Genomic DNA, 17,023 nt, shown 5'->3' with positions numbered 1-17,023 from the left:
GCTCTTGTATGTCTCCAGGCTCCAGATTTTTTGATTTGGGATTTCAGGATGAAAGAGCTCCAACCCTCAGAATGTGTTCTGTACCGATTTAAAACCCCCGGTGTTCTCCTCGTGAGAATATGGGATTCTCATTATGAGAGCTGGAGAAAACCTCTGACCACAGGCATTAATCCTGGTGCTAAAGCAGCGCAGCATAGCAACAGAGGAGCCGATCCATCATGAAAATTCACTGCTCCAGATTGGGGGTGTGTGGAAAATAATAGCGAAGGCTCAGAGGTGGGAGCTTCAAGGTGCCTCAGGGCCCCCCAGGGCCGGCCCCTCCCGAGCCTCCCACTGTTGCGACTGCAGCCCCCCAGCTCGCCGGGGCTTCCCACGGCATTATGGGGAATGGCGGGGAACAATCCAGGGTTCAAGTAAGTTTGGGAAACACAGAGCTTAGGAAAGTTAAATATGTTCTTTTACAAAAGGATTTTTTTCAGTTTTGAAAATGCTAACACACAGGAATCTAAAAAGGAGAACATAGCATCTAATGTTTTCCAAATGTATCAAGGAACTTTTTGCTATAGAGCAGGGGTGTCAAACTCATTTTCACTGGGGGCCACCATCAGCCTCCTGGTTGCCTTCCAAGGGCTGAAATAATTTTAGGATTGTATAAATGTAACTGCTCCTTAACTGCTAAGGAGTTGAAATTACGTTTGGCCCTTTGAAGGCAACTGTGAGGCTGATGTGGCCCCCAGTTAAAATGAGTTTGACACCCCTGTTCTAGAGCTTGTTCTGCTCACCTACTCCCTCCCTTGGCCCCCACAGGTATTACAGTTTATAAACACATTGCAGGAAATGCCACTCCAAGAATTGTTGCTCCCCCAGCGCCATGTCGAGCACTCCCACACTTACCTCATTTAATCCTTGCAACCACCACGTGAAGGGAAGGGTAGTCTTTGTTAAGGTTTCTGTGCTTGCAAATAATAAACATCTCAAATTAGCTTGAGTACAGGAGGAGAGTCAGGAAGGAGGGGGCAGGTAAGAGAGGAGAGAAAGGCAGGGGGGACGGAGGGAGGGAGGTCACTTGTCAGGGTTCTAGGACAGTATGCAGAGTCAGAACGGATCGCAGCGCTGGAGACGGGTTGGCACGCATGCGGCCTGTGGGCCGCGCGGAGGCTGGCTCTCTCTGCCGTGCCCTCCGACTTTCGCTTTCTCAGCATCGCCTCAGGATGTTGTTGGACGCTTCTCAGGCCTCAGTGAAGGGAAGTCACCTGCCTTAGGTTGTGTGGCCCTGAGGAGCAGGCAGGGGTGCAGGTCCGTCCAGCCTCAGCCCATGCTCCCTACTCCCTACCCCCGGCCACCAAGTGCCCCCTGCAGCCCGCATCAGGCATTGCAGGCCCGAGTGAAAACCAGACACAGGCCTGCCCAAGAAGCACCTCTTCTCTCCTCCTCTTCCCACCCCCACACTTCTCCACTTCTCCTTCTCCTTATCTCCTTCTGCATGAAAGGAACATGGGACGCAATCTAGGAAGGACAGTCAGATTCGATCATGCACAGCTGATGTTTAAAAATACAAGTATCCACACCATCGTGTTTACAGTGAGCTGGACAAGGTGTACCCTAGCATTTAATTACAAGAGGTGGCAGCTGTGTCACAATAGGTAATGCTTCTTATGTTAAAGAACAGCATCATTTACTAACTAGACTACTGTATACAGTGCCAAACGTCAACTGGGAGTGCTATGCAGGGCCCTTACCAAAGTCCATAGCAATTAAACCGCATGCTACAGTAGCCCTCTGTAATAGTTAGGTGATGTAAACAGCAGGTAACAATGACATTACAGCATAAAATAAAGACACAGGTCAACTGTACACTCTGTGTTCCTTCCTACACTCCAATTGCACTGGCCTTTTTTATAGTTTGTGTCTGAAGTTAATGCAAATTCACTGAAGGCCTTCCCTGAGGCTCCAGCATGAAGTGGGTTTCCCATCATACTCTTTTGGAGCATTTTGTTCTGTTCTGTCACAGCCCTTGGCCCAGTAAGTGATCCTGTGTTTATTTCTGTGACTATTTGTTTAGTGGCTCTATCTGTAGACTGTAAACTCCATGAAGTCAGGACTCGGTCTATCTGTCCCCCGAAGCCTGGCATGGTGCCTAGCACAGAACAGGATATATATATATATATATATATACACATAATCTGAATGAATCAATAAACAAAGCAGGGCTTGGCGGTTGTGCAGAGTCAGGGTCGCAGAGACCCAGAGCAGAGTGGTGTGGCCTGCCAGGCAGGGAGGGAAGCGGGAATGGGGAGTTTAGTGGGTACAGCATTTGTTTTACAAGATGAACAGAGTTTTGAAGTCAGAGAGTGGTGGTGGCAGCACGACAGTGTGAAGGTACTTAATACTCCTGAACTGTGCACATGGAAACGACTAAGATGACACATTCATGTGTATTTTACCGCAGTAAAAGAAAAAAGAAAAAGAAAGGTAGGACGATCGATGCACTGCGAACATTCTGTAGAGTTCTGGGAGGATCTGGGGCCTGGAGGTCTCGAGGAACGAATACTGTGCCTTCGAGTGTTACGAAGCCCAGAAGCTGCAAGGCGCCTCCCAGCCGGAAGGCCATTGGGTTGGGGGGCTGGCCGAGTCCGTCTGTCATCGGCTGGCACTTCTCAGCGTCCATCCGGGAATGTGGCTGCCCACACACAGCACAGCATTTGCACCGTCTCTCTCTCCCTCTGCCACCTCCTCCTCCCCATCACTTCCCTCTGCAGAAAAGACAGCCCCCACCTCCACCCGTACCCCACCGAGTGTTCTCCTGAGCGTGTGCAGCCGAACACGTTGCCTTGCATTTGAAAAACAGACCCTCCTTCTCCACATGACAATGGGAAACCGTGTTGGGTTTGCATTTCCTAATTAGGTGCTTGTCATTGTGTATTCCACTGAGCCACGTATAAGTAAACAGTCACAGACCTTTGAATAAATTTATTAGTTTTATTTATGTTTCTGGGCATAAAAATCTATAATTACCAGGTACAGCCTCAGCATAACTGGTATTTAATGACAATTACTTTTTGTTACCATAGAAATGAGTCCAAAGTAGTTACCCATAATTTCTCATTTCCCAAACCTCACACATGCTGGATTGCAATATTACCATAGTAATTGCCTATTAGTCATCATAAAATACGTAGTTACCCAAAAGATAGCAAGATGCTGTGAAATTTCTCATCTTCAGAAAAGCTCAGCGCTCCTTGGGAGTGTGGAGGTGGAGGTGGGATTGGAGCGGCACTCCACGGGGGGTGCAGAAATGACTCAGTTTTACACACGGCCCGGCGGCGGAGACGGAGGCTGCTGCAGTCTGCAGACCCGCACCTCATTATATCTCTTGGCCCTGGCCCTCCTCACGTCCCAAAGAATGCTCGAGCACAGTAAATCCAATTTAATTCAGGTTTGCTGAGGGCCTGCTGAGAGTCAGGCCCTGGGTCGGGCCCCAGAGAGGCAGATGGAAATCAGAGGCAGCCCTCCATAAGAAGCCCTGTGTTTGTGCTAAAGGGGTGTGCATGCGTCTGTGTGTGTGTGCACACATGTGTGATGCTATGGAGGCCCGGATAGAATACAAGCTGGTGTCCGGGTGCCTGTAAACTGCACACCATATGCATCATCCTGTGTAACCGTCACAGCAGCCCTTGGTGGAGGCAGTTTTATAGTCCCACTTTAAATAGAGAAGGTGACAGAAGCGCAGAGATGCCAAGTAACTGGCCCCAGGTCCCTCGGCAGGAAGGGTCAGAGCTGGGTGCGGAACCCAGGCAGACCAGTCGTGGGCTGCTGCAGATTTAACCCCTTGCCACACCACTCTGGCACACAACGAGTGGTTCCCTCTCACCAAGAGATGAGGGAGGGGTTTTGAAAGATGGAGGATATGAAGGGCTTCACCAGACATAAAAAGGAGCCAAAGAGAGGTGTGCATAACAAAACAGCGTTGAGGATGGCAGGGGGCAAAACGCCAGGTGAGGTGTTTCCTGCACACACGCGCGTACCCACCGACATTACAACGAGCTGATGCTGCCCACTTCAGCATCTAAAACAGGAAACATTTTGAACTGTCCAAAATAGAATAGAACATAAAATTAGCTCTGTAAAATACATGTCAGTATCCTACTTGTTCTCTGACAGCATAAACACTGCATTCTATTTTTCAGTGAGCTAGAAATGGAAAACAAAGATCCCCTGCAGGTACTGCCCCCCAGAACGATCTGCTGGCCCCGAGACTCTGTCACAGGATCATCAGCCTCGGAGTGGGAAGGGAGCTCAGACACAGCTAGTCCGGTGCCTTGCCTGGGGCAGGGAGCCCCTCACGGTGTCCCTGGGAGACAGCTGCGCCCTCTGCCTGTCCACCACCAGCCATGTCTGGGTGGTTGTCTCCCCCTGCAAAGCATTGTGTTGCATGGGTGCTAGCATTTTAGAGAGGGTTTGTCTTCAGGCTAAACCTGCCATCCTGTCCCTTCTGCTTCTTCCCCCCCAAAGGAAGCAGGTTTAGTCTACCATGGGCACCGTACCCCTTCAGCTGTTTGAAGATGACGTGCCCCACTGCTCCCCACCCAACTCACGCCCACCGCTGTTCACTCCTGTTCTCCAGGATGAAGGTCCCCAAAGCCTTCAAACTTTCCATATGGAATTGAAATCCATTCCTCTCTTTGTCCTTCCGGCTGTCCTCTGAACATGCTGCAGATGGTGGCCATTGTTTGTTGTTGAGGCATGGTGTCCAGGTGATCCTCCCAGAAACAGTGATGGTGAGGATGATGATGGTGATGATGATGGCAGTGTTGATGGTAATGATGAGTAGCTAAGATCTAAGGAGCCTCCTGGGCCCAACACTATTCTAGGTATTTTGCATGCATTGTTTCCCTTCATTCTTGGAACAACTCCATTGCTATTCACATGTTCCAGGTGAGAACACTGAGGCACAGGTAGGTAAGGTAACACCCTCAACTTGCAGAACTAGCTAGTGGGATAGAAGTAGGAAGGGACTGTCACAAGCCTAATTCTGAGGACCTTGTGCACACTGCTCTCTGACCCTGAGCTCTTTCCAACCTTAATCCTTCCACTTGCATTTCTGCTAAGTCACAACACCCCCATCTTCTCTGAGAGCCTTACAGGAAGCCTGTGGCACAGCAGGGCAGAAATCACTCCCCTTCTTTGAGCAAGGAAGAAACCAAGCCACAGAGAGGCTAAGGAACTTGCTCAAGGTCACACAGTGAGTGAGCCCCATATTCCAAATGAAGTGTGAGTGACAGCAGGGCCAGACAGAGCCCTGACTCCTGGAGACTGTCTCCTGCTTTATGTAACCTGAGTGGTATTTCTATGGAGGCCGTAAGGACGTCGGGGCTGGCAGTGTAATCAGGTGTCTAACCCACAAGTGCACACCGCCAAAACCAATTATTCAAATGAGCTTCCCAGCCAGGTTCCACAGGAATGGCCAGATGGCCAGATGTCTGTGGTGGCAGCTCCCTATCTCTGTCCCTGCAAGCAGCGGAATAGCACTTCAAAGTTAGTGTTGATAGCAAGTTGATTTTAATAATTGACTCTACAGTGAAGACAGGTCTCTGGAGAAACAGTAACCCAGAATCGGTGGCTGGAGAGTCTGGAGAAGCAGAAGATAGTGATAGAATCAAGAACTTCATTATTTCTGGTCTTAGTTCCTAAACTACCGCTTGAATAGGGTCCGTTCGCTACGTAAGTCCTTCCATGGCTCCCCATCGACCACCAGAAGGGTCCTAAACTCAGTAGCCTGGTGTCAAGGTGTGTGCAGTGTCCTGGAAGTTCCTTCTCAGCTCCATGCCCCACTGTCCAACAGGCCCCAGCTGGCACCACCACCCTCCACCGGCCCCCTTGCCTCCCTGGGCCCTCTCCAGGGCTCTGAAGTGGCTACTCCAGCTCACGCCTGGGCCTTTGTGGACACTCTGCCTCTGCTTAAGAAGTCTTTTAACTGAGCTGTTCCCTTCCCTTCTTCTTTTTTTCTCTCCCTCCCTTTCTTCCTTCCCTCAAACGTTCACCAGACACATACTTTGTGCCATTACCTGGGGACCTGCAGGGGGCTTTGCCCGCCTGGAGGAGATGCTGTGTGATAGGAGCCTTGGCGGATGAGAGGGATTTAGCCAGGGGATGAGAATGGCAATGCATGCTAGACCCAAGGAATCATAACGTTAAATAACAATGTGACGCTAATAACACAAACATGAGTTGAACTTGCACCTGCTCCCAGATCCTGCTCTAAGGGTGATGCATATGATTTCCACTGGAAATGTAGAGTCATACAAGTCATGCTCCTATTCCCATCCTACTTCTGCCGATTTCAAAGGAGATACAGGGATCAGAAAGACAGAGGCCAAAGTATAGCTTTACTATTGGTGAAAAGTGGGATTCAGAAGACATTGCTTATGTCTATGGCTAAAATTGGCCTCCTTTTACCTCACCCCAAAATTTGACTTCCCCACCAGCCACAGGCAGAACAGGAAGTGGGCTACCTCGCAGAGGCCCACCATGTGCCAGAAGAGAGGCCAGGATGCACCCTCCCTACAGATCTAAACAACACTTCCTGGGGGGCTAGGCCCACAGGCTCTGCCTCATTACTCGTTACTCGGGCTGACCCATCAGAGAAGTTCCATCCCCTCCCTTGGGAAGAGTAAGCAAGTAGATGGAGGTGAAGAGCCATTCTCTCCACATGTTACAGACAAGGAAATTGAAGCACAAAGGGAGGTTAAATCAATTGGCCAAGGTCCTGTTATCGCAGGAGGTCCAGGCATCAAAACACGAGAGCTAACTCAGAGCCCAAGTGCTCAGTCTCTGAGCCTTGCTGCCTGCAACCTGAGTGAGCAGCGAGCCTCTGGGAGTGTCAAGTGGCCTGGCCTGGCTGGCGCGTGTGGTCAGGGTTGCAGTCCGCACTGTGGGTTCATGCACAGCACAGAGGCAGGGGCTAATGGGACAGGTGGAGGCTGCCTTGCAGCCCAGGCCTGACAAGCCTTGAGACTGGGAGGAACTGCATCAGCCCACAGAAGGGGGAGCCTCTTTTCAATTAGCTCATGGGACTTAATATAAGATTTGCATGGAGTACAGACTGGAAACATGGTGCAAGAAGCTGAAGGAATAAGTGGGGACCCGGTTGTGGGGACCCCTCGGGGTCATACCAAGGTCAGACCTTACAGCCAGCCAACGTGCAAGTAGCACTTACCTTGAACAGCAGAGGTCCCAGCATTTTACAAGGCTGATCTCACTGAATCCTCAAAACAACCCTCGAAGGTAGGCAAAATCTGCATTTTGCAGACCAGTGTGGAGGCACAGTGAGGTTAAGCCACACAGCTAATATGTGGCCAAGCCAAGGTCTTATCCAGGCAGACTGGCTCCTGAGTCCACAAGCACCATCCCAGCCCCTTCTCAGTCTCAGACGGAGGCAGCCATCCTGCCGGCTCCCAGTTCTTGGGCAGAACTAAAGGGCTTCTCTTCCTTTTTGTGTTTCCTCTGCCCTTTTCCACCTAAGAGATTGAAATAATCTCCTAGTCCCAAGGGCCAGTTCATGCCTTTAGAAAATGTGTTCCCTCAGGCTTGTCAAAGTGGTTCTTTTTATTCCTCATCAGTGTTCCTATAAAGAGAAAAATAATTCATTGGTTCTCGAATGGACTTCCAACTCAAGTCTTACATAGCAGTGTCTCCTTGGCCTCAGTTTCTCCATCTCTGAAACGTGGGAACTGGGCTTTATGAAGTCTAGGGCGCCCTCCAGCTGGTGACTGTAGAGTGATAAGCACTGTGGAAGTCCCCAAGCCTGGTGTGTGTTGCCTCAAGCAGGAGACAGGAAAGGGGGAGGTTGACTCCCCAGACCCCGTGCTCCCCACCACAAGGGAGAAGGCACCCCAGCAAAACTGCTCCTTGTCCCCTAGGAATAAGTTCGGGAGAAAGGGCCCCAGGCAGTTTAGGGTTGGGGGTGATCCCTCTTCCAGGTGTGGTATGAGCACCCCTTCCCCCACGAGAGGGGAAAGACCTGGCCGACCCGTGGAGGTGGGGAACCCAAGCACTGAGTGTGGCTCTGCTCTGAACCTTGGGCATGTCCAAGGCCACCTCACAAGGACATGCAGTTCATGGACCACATGAAGGCTCCCAGTCAAGGGGGAAATGGGGGCTGCAACTCTGCTCCCACCCCCATGTCTGGCCAGAACAAGTGGCATTTTTTTGTACTTCATTCTCCCAGAAGGGGAACCTATTTAAAAGTCTACAGCCTGGAGGGGAGCCCTTTTGTTAATGTGTGTAAAGGTTTCCTTCCTGCTAGCCCCCCATTGGAGACAGTTTCCTCATTTAAAACATAAGGGGGTTGTGTTCACCCCTTACCTCACATGAACCCCTCTACCAGGTGCTGGCCTGATTCCCAGGGCTGCTGAGAGAATAGAGTGATGACTAAGAACACTGGCTTTCGAGCCCGGCAGACAGAGTTCAAGTCCTGCCTCTGTCACTTGTCCTTGCTGGCTGCGGACGAACTGCTTCACCTCTCTGAGCCTTTATTTATCTCCTTGTTGTCATAATCTAAGAAGGGACAGGAGGGAAATGCTTTAAATATCCCGGTGATGGTGACGAGGAGCGGATGTGTTATTATTATCCCCCGTGTTTGGGACAAAGGACACTGCCTGTTGTCCTCCATCTCCACCGCAGCAGAGCCACCGCCCCTTCCCCCAACTGCCAGGCAGTGTGCGGGAGCTGTTGATAACAGATTGTCTGGCGTTCTGACACTGGCCAATCAATACAGCTGGGAGGTGCCTCGGGCCAAGGGCAATTGAATCCCAACCTTTTAGTGGTATTAAATAAAGCAATATTTATTTTGCTTTTGGTGCAAATATACTTAATCCAATCCAGCTCGTTGGTAATGCTGAAAAACGGCTGCGTTCGAGGGACCCTGCACGCGAGCCCATACATCTCTGCGTGTCGATGCCGCCCTCCCAGGCGCAGGCAGCCCCCCAGTGCTCAGAACAAGATTGATCCGGAGCCACCGAGCTGCCTTCTCCTCCATCCTTTACAGGAGATGAAAAGGAAATCATAAAGAGGGGAATTAAAATCATTGCTCTCATTCTGGCTGCCATTATTGCAACAGGGATGAGGCACGATGCCCTTCACTGGGTGGGGCTATTTATTTGCCATTTGAATAATGGCCTCTGGGACCATTGTGTCTCTGCCACTGGGCCGAGGAGAGGCCAGGACAGAACGGGGAGAGCAAAGGAGCAGCTCGGTGTCTTTTTCATGGATCACACAGCCTCTCCAGTAGCTGGGGGGACTTCAAAGGGTCACCGTCGACCAGCCTGGCATCAATACGACTTGGGTTCAAATCCCAGCTCTATATCCTAGAAGCTGCCAAGTGACCTTGTCAAGGTCAAATCTCAGCTTTATTTTATTCACTCTTTTATAAAATGGGATAAATAATACCTACCTCACTTGGTTATTACAAATGTGTCTATCATGTAACAGGTACTTAAATACTTTTCAAACTATGTCTTCAAGTAACTAGCTAAACCTTGATTGCAGACCTTCAGGACATTTATTAATGCATTTGTGCATCTACTCATTCACTCATTCATTCAATAAATGTGCTGAACGTTCTCTCCACCTGGGTCTGTAGCAGGTAAGCTGGAGTGGAGGTAGGCAAGATGGCTCAGACAGGGTCCCTGCCCTCACTGGGCACACAGTTTGGGAGGAGAGAGAAAAGATACTCAAGAGTATCTCTGACACCAGAGAAAGAAGTCATATTGTTCAGTTATATATACATTTGACTTCCATAAATTTGGATTTTCTAAAATGGTCCTAATGTCAAATATTCTGACTCATTGATGCCATCAGTAACTTCCTTTATGTCAGGACACAGGTCCTGATTTTGAGCTTATGCAGATATTTCAACTTTAAAAATAGATAACAGACAAGAAGAGCAATAAGGAGACAGAGACCCCGAGCAGGGACCCAGGATTTCACACTCAGTGAGAGACTGGCACCTGAAGGTCATCTTGTCCATTCCCACCATGGCCACTGTCATCACTGGCTACCATTTATTTAACAGTCACTCTTCTGGGGATTCTGCTGGACCATTTACAGCCATTAGTTAAGGTACGCTGTCCAGAAGGTCAAGGTTATTATCCTCATTATACATATATAAAACAGAAGCCCAGAGAAGTGGTTTTTTTTTTAAGAAGAAACTTTTTAAAGGTCACACAGCCAATAGAACAGCCCAACTTCAAACCTGACTGTGACTCCCAGAGCCCCTGGCCTTCACATGGCAGCCCCGCGGTTCTGTGTGACTCTGCTGGTTCAGGGCTCAGGCTGATTGGAGTCACTGGAAGACAGACTTTTCTAGCAGAGCTATCCAGGGATGCTGACGGTGGGGAGGTGGTCGCAGAAGTGTCATGAACAGGCTGGTGACTCAGCCAAGACATTGCAGAGGACATTCCTACTTGGAGGCGAAGGAAAGGAGAGGTAGGCCAGCTGACACTAAGGACGTGGTTGTTAAGGATTAAGTCATATTAGCAAAGACGATGTTCCTTTCAAAAATCTATATACTCCGTAGGGAATGGAAGAGCTCTGTGGGCACAGCACCCAAACCAAAGGTCCCATCTGCTTGGTGATGAGCCATCGAGAAGAGGATGGTGTAGGGATCTGATGGGAGTTGTTGATAAATCAGCCCACAGAGCCATATGGTTAGGGATCCTTTCAGTTAAAAAAGCAAGAACTGAGCCCAGCCACTGAAGCACAGAGGGAATGAAGAGGGAGGGACTTACGGAATAAAGCCAAAGCTGGAGAACCAGACTTGGAGAACAAACAATGAACAGGGTAGCCCTGGAGGGCAGGAAAGCAGCTGCTGGCCAGCAGAACCCACCTCTGTTCCGCAGTTGCACTGCCAGGCAACCAGCTCCCAGCCCTGTGGCGCCCAGTCCGAGTTTAAGACCTGAGCTGCTGCCTGAGGCCGGGTTCCATGCTGCTGCCCGGGCCGCCAGGTCCCAGAGAGGGAACACCTGGCCCATATGACTTCTGTGGTGGGAGAAGGCTCATCATCTTGGGCCGATGGAGGGACAGACTCTCCCTCTCCATCCTCCTGCTCCATTGAATCACAGGGTAAGACGCTGGGCATTCCCCAAAGAACATGGACCAATGGCTGCTGCATCGGGAGGGAACAGAGAATGAGCACGAACCCAGCTCCCAGACGGGACGAAAAGACAGGACATCGTCACTTACCGCTGCTGTCTGCTGTTCACTCCCCCTCTGGGGACTGCAAACTTACTAGGCCATGTCACTCACAAAGGTTGTGGTATAAAACAATCGTAAGGTACAATAAAACAGCAGTGTGACATTTCTGAGCTGCTATCACGTGCGAGAACCTGTGCTCAAGTTGGTTATGTATTCTGTCATTTAATCCTCACAGCACTGTCCCAAGTCATAAGCGGACAGAAGCCTGTGAGCACACCCTCTGTCTCCTGCGGGACGAGGTGCTCTGAGGGCAGGGGTGGCAGGCACCTTGTGCACCAGTCCTGACAGCTCCCCTTTCCAGGCAAGTTGTCCCTAACCTTTCCGTGCCCCAACCAATGATGATAGAGCCTGTCTCTATCATCACAGGTCGGGTCAGCTGAGAGGAAGCATTTCAGACCTAGTAAAGTACTTAACTGCCGGGCGGAGCAACGCCAGTAGGTGCTCAGTTGTGTTCCCTCGATGGTGATGGAGAGGCTGCCGTAACCTGCACGCAGGGCTGTCTCTGTTCTCACCGCCATCCATGCGAAGCCAACACCAACACTGGGCCTGTCTAAGTCCAGCAGCACAAAGGCGAAATGACAAGACTCCTTGACAAGCGTTCCGAGCCCTCTCCTCTGTCTCCCTCCACGGCTTCACCACGCGCTTTATGATCCAGTCAAACCAAATGGCCCACCTTTCTCCCAACATCCTAGGTGGCTTCCCAGTTCTTCTCTTTGCTTACACTGTTTCTTCTGCCCCCAAGGCCTGGAAAAATTCTATGCATTCCACAAGGCCCAAAGCCAATGACCCCTCCTCAATGCAGCGCTACCCCACGTGTCCCCACGAAACATTAGTTATCCTCCCACAAGGTACCTTTAAGTCACAGGAGGAAATCATCATTATTTCCCCACCATGCCTCCACCATCCCCGCCTGGCGGAGTCCTTTATTTTTCTGAGAAGGGCGATAGGTGGGGATGCAAATTTAGTAAACAGAGGGGATAAAGTTGTATTGCGTAGGGAACTACAGGAGCTTGGAAGATAAGGTGGAGGCGATCAAACGGTGTAACAGGAGGATAGAGAAAACGGAGGGGGACAATTTGGACAGAGAAAGAACTAACGGCCATTATCTGTTTCGAATGTGGTTAAAAGTCTGCAAAGAACAGCGTTTCATCCCATAGGTGATGAAGAGCCATAGATGACTCTTGCCCCGGAAAGCAAGACGGATCAGTGTGGGAGACGTTCTGGGGAGAGGGAGAGGACAGGTTGGAGAGGAGAGTGGTGTCTCGAATGGGGAGCAAGCACAGGCTTCTGGGGGCCGTACCTCGGCCTATGCCGGCCCGGAGACTGTCAGTGGTGTGCGCAGGCCCAGCAGACCAGCAGGCCTTGGAACAGAGACCTGGAGGAGGCACCTTCCAGCCAGGACCAGCAGGGTTTGGGCAGATCTGGAGTGAGAAAAGGAAGGGGAGGGAGAGAAAGAACCAGCAGTCGTGATCACATCTGCCCCAGTGAAGGTCTTTAACATGCCCGAGGGATGGTGGGGGGGGAAGGTGGGCAGGGGAGCCTTCACTGAGCAGGTGACATTCAATCAAAGATTTGAAACAGGGAGGATGAGTCACTCAGCTATCTGGAGGAGGACAATGGCAGGCAGAAGGCCAGCCTGTACCACAGCCCTGAGGCAGGAAGAGCCTGGTGTGTCGGAGGAACAGGGAGGAGGCAGTATCCGGCACAGCAAGAGGGGCCGTGGTAGGAGCTGAGGTCAGAGAGATCAGCAGTGACGGACCATTTGGGGCTTGTACCTTGTTGTAAGGACTTCGGCTTTTGTTCTGCCCCTAACAGGGAACAATTTGAGAAGAGAAGGAACACAACCTCCCTTATGTTTTCAGAGGATCACGCTGGCTATTTGAACTATGGAGCGGGGGTGGGGAAGACAGGGTTAAAGAAGTAGGAGAATGCAAGTGTGGAAGCAAGGAGAGCAGATGAGAGATTACCTTACAGTACTCTGGACCTTGCTCCAAACTCAAAGTGGTATCAATGGAGGTGAAAAAAGGTGTTAGTTTCTGAACATACAGGTTCAGCAGAAGTAACACCTGCTTAAGTGTGGTTAGCAGGGTAATAATATGGGTGTAATAACTTATAGTTTTAATTTGAACATTCCACCTAAAATGCCATATGGTGTGCTTGAGTGTAATATTGTTATGTTACAGAATTACATGCTTATGATTTTATAATAAAGAGGGGACATTATTTGTGCTGGAGCCTGTATTTTGCAAGTGGAGACAGTGGGCCAGCTGGGTATGAGAGAGGAACAGGGGGACACCTGTGGCCTTGGCCTGAGCGTTTCTTTCTGCTGGCTTGTCTAGACGTGCATGCATCTGTGGCCTCAGAGCGTGGACACGGAAGGTACGACCACAGCAGAAGTATTTAGGACTCAGTTTCTTCTTATGTAAAGTGATCATTGTAATTGTAGTGACTCTATATGGTCATAGAAGGCACTCGATGAATTAATACATGTGAAATGCTTAAAAATGTCTCTGGCAAAAAAAACAAATGCCAGGTGAGTGACATAATGAGACCTACTCCTAACCATGTTTTGGTAAGTGAGGAGCTTGGCTTCTTCTTTTTATACTGACTCTGGCTTTGGGTGCTGCCCAGGTGCTCTCTGATGGGATTCGACCTGAACCGCCACTGGCTGGATCCTTCTCCGTGGGCCCACCCTACCCTGCATGGGGTGAAACAGCTCATCATCCAGATGCACAACGACCCTGTGAGTAAATGAACGCCTCAGCGGCTGCTGGTCTTTGGCTTGATCTGGGAAAGAGCAGTGTGATCCTGGGGAAGTTCACTAGAAGCTGCGAATCAGGAATATGGGGTCAAAACCAGGGAGGGGCCATGGCTGCTCATCTCTTCTCTGAAGCGGACAGACCCAGGTGTCTTCCCTGCTGCTCACACATACTGGGCTCAGCTGTGCAGGTCTCACGGGGCGGAGGAAACATCCTGGAGCAGGCCCACATTTGTCTGGGCCCTTTGGTTACGAGCAAAAGAAATAGAACTTGCACTAGTTTAAGCAAAATAGGTAACTTACGAGACGAGTACCAGAGTGTCTCATAGAATCAAAGACTGTAGACTGGCCTCCTTTGCCTGTGGGGGAAGCACGTGCCAAATGTCACCTCTGTGGCTCCCACCACCAGGGAGTGACTCCCTCTCATTTTCTAGTTCCAGTTCCAAAAAGCTATGATGGGTCTAGCGTGGAGGACATGTCCACCACTGGGCCAGTCAACCCGGCCCGAGAGGCAAGGATACTAAGGACAGGACAAGCTCACCAGAAGCACGTGGTTAGACATGGGGACGTGGTGGCAGTGCTGAAGCTCTTCCCAGAGAAGTGGGACAGGGGTTGTCCACACCCAGTTGGCTCATAGGGCCAAGACTTTGTGAGACATAAAAGACACTGGGGTTTCATAACTTAGAGGAAGGGGGCAGACGGTGATCATCCTCTCTCTGAAGGGCCGCTGGAGAGAACAGCACAGACCGTTTCAGGTGGACGCCAAAGGCAGCAGTAAGGCCCGCAGGAAAATGGACCGCGTCAGCGGTCAGAGCTGCCTGGGGACAAAGTGGGCGTGCGAGCCTGGCTACAAGTGCTCCGCTCCAAGCTCCGAGACACAGACAAAAATGGTGCACGGAGGGGACTCCATTGTATTGAGACTCCACCTGAGTCTCTCTCAACTTTGATGACGGTGATTTTAGGACCCCCTGGCTGCCACCAGGTGACAGGTAGTGACGGCTGCTGAGACAGCAAAGGTCCCAGAGTTGGTGTATTTCAGGGTCGCATCAGTGTAACTCCTTAAAGATGCCAATAAACGAGATCCTAAATTGAAGAGCAACATTATACTGACCACCCCTCACAGATACCGGGCTCAGCTGAGAAATGGGGTGGAGGAGACAAAAACGTGTACGCAAAACAGATGCATATGTTAGAGCAAGGGTGGAGGGAAAAGTAAATTCTCAGGTGCTATATCGTTAACTGTCTTCTTGATCCTCCTCTGAACTTGGCTTTCCTAAGTCTTTTTCAGCCCACCCGCCACGTCAGAGCTTGTACAGCGTAGCTTTAGGATACTTGCTTCCTTCTCCAACTCATCCTTCCTCCTCTACAAAAGGTGTTACCTGTGCTTGCCCAGCCCTTTTATGGCCCTGAACCCTCGAAGCCATCCGGATTCAGCTCTCCTGGCAAAGACAAGCTGCTTCTGAATTCCTCAGGAAGGGTCTATTGTCCGCTGGGTTCTGCCCTGCCTCGCCCCTCCACCCCCCAACACAACCTGACCTCTCTGTTAAGGGCTGCTTCCCTGAGAGAATCAGTGTTTCTTTTTCTGCCATCTCTTTTTAAAAGAGAACAGCTCCTACTTGTGTGTGTGTGTGTGTGTGTGTGTGTGTGTGTGTACTGGCTGATAATAGATAATAACTATCTGTTGAGTTAAATTGGACAGAACATGGCAAATCCTGTTATGCCAAATGCATTATGGTTTATAGACATGAAACTGTTACAGGGAGGACAGAGGCATGATGAATGAAAAGACACGGGCAGGAGAAGTGTCAGAGTGGGAGCCACCGAAACAAGTGGCTGGTGTGTTAGGACCACTGCTGAGGAGAGAACCGGGGGGTGAGGGGTTGGGGGAGGAATGGCAAGAAGGGGCTTAGATTCGCTCAGAGGAGGCTGCAGCCTGCTGTTGCCATCGTGAGTCGGCATCCGTTGAGCTTCTCAGAAACAGCCAGGCGCTCGCCCTGTTACCGAACACAGATGAGACGAGACCGAGGCACGGGATGTCAGATGTCAGGACGCTCTTTGTGCCACGAACAGGAATTGTCTGCTGGCTGGTCTTCATAAGCACACTCGGACACTGAGCCAGTTGTCTAAGCTGTACCCTTCCTGCAAGTCCCCTCCTGTGGCCCCTGCAAGGACATGAAACCCGAATCGGGGAGTCAAGCTGACCTGGAGCAGCCTCCCTCCCGCAGTCTCTTCCTCTCTCCCCTGCCCCTGGTCCAGTCTTTTACCCCATTCTTTCCTTCCTCCTTCCCACAAGTATTTATCAGGCAGTTTCTACACATCAACCACGGTGGTTTTAATAATAGACAAAGCCCTAACCCTTGCAACCTAGTCAGGGAATAAATAGTAAATAAGTAAATACTGACAACTTTAGATTTACAAACCGTATCTGGGGTTACAAAAAAAATCACCAAGTGTGACCTGTACGTAAGATGGTTGTACGTACCAGCCTGCATGGGGGCAGTCCTGGCTTATGACTGTGGTCCTAGAATATTTGGTAACACCGTCCCCTTTCTTCTTGAAAATGTCCCAGTTTGGGGGATAAATTATGGTCTCTCTACTTAAAAGCTATGTGAAAACACCTAGGCACCTAGGACAGTAACTGATGTGTAGCAGATCCTCAACAAATATTATTTGGACATGATTCAAATTCACATTTGACTTAAGAGTCATTGTGGCCAGTTGCAAACACTTCAGTGCCCCTCAGAGTCCATCCTAATAGCTTTACGTGCATTTCTCCTCCTGACCTTGACTGTCACGTAGCCAACATAATCGTGCTAGCCAGAGCTATCTGAACTGCTAGGACAGCTTCTGACCTTGCTACTAAATGCTCACAGCCTCCTTCCTGCTATCCCAGTGGGCTTCCACTCACAGAAGCAACACACAGAGAGTCAGCAAGACCTTCACTGATGGGCTAAGACTACGTTTCTGACCGTTGTCTTCTTCACCGTCCTCCTTCAGGCTTTGTGCTAGATG

At 50.3% G+C, this 17,023-nt stretch overlaps 1 protein-coding gene across 1 annotated transcript in view; it reads left to right on the top strand.

Moving 5' to 3' along the window:
• LOC119040203 (AGBL carboxypeptidase 4) overlaps nt 1–17,023 on the top strand; it is a 1,071,017-nt gene that overhangs the window by 967,854 nt on the left and 86,140 nt on the right. The window contains exon 9 of the mRNA XM_037133086.2: nt 13,885–13,996. Within this exon, the coding sequence (XP_036988981.2) occupies nt 13,885–13,996 (112 nt within the window). The remainder of the gene's footprint in view (nt 1–13,884; nt 13,997–17,023) is intronic.

The sequence above is a fragment of the Artibeus jamaicensis genome, unplaced genomic scaffold, assembly GCF_021234435.1.
Source record: "Artibeus jamaicensis isolate MK-2021 breed Jamaican fruit bat unplaced genomic scaffold, CSHL_Jam_final scaffold_1019, whole genome shotgun sequence".
Taxonomy (NCBI): Eukaryota; Metazoa; Chordata; class Mammalia; order Chiroptera; family Phyllostomidae; genus Artibeus; species Artibeus jamaicensis.
The sequence above is the reverse complement of the archived record's forward strand: the minus strand, read 5'-3'. Positions and strand labels throughout refer to the sequence as shown.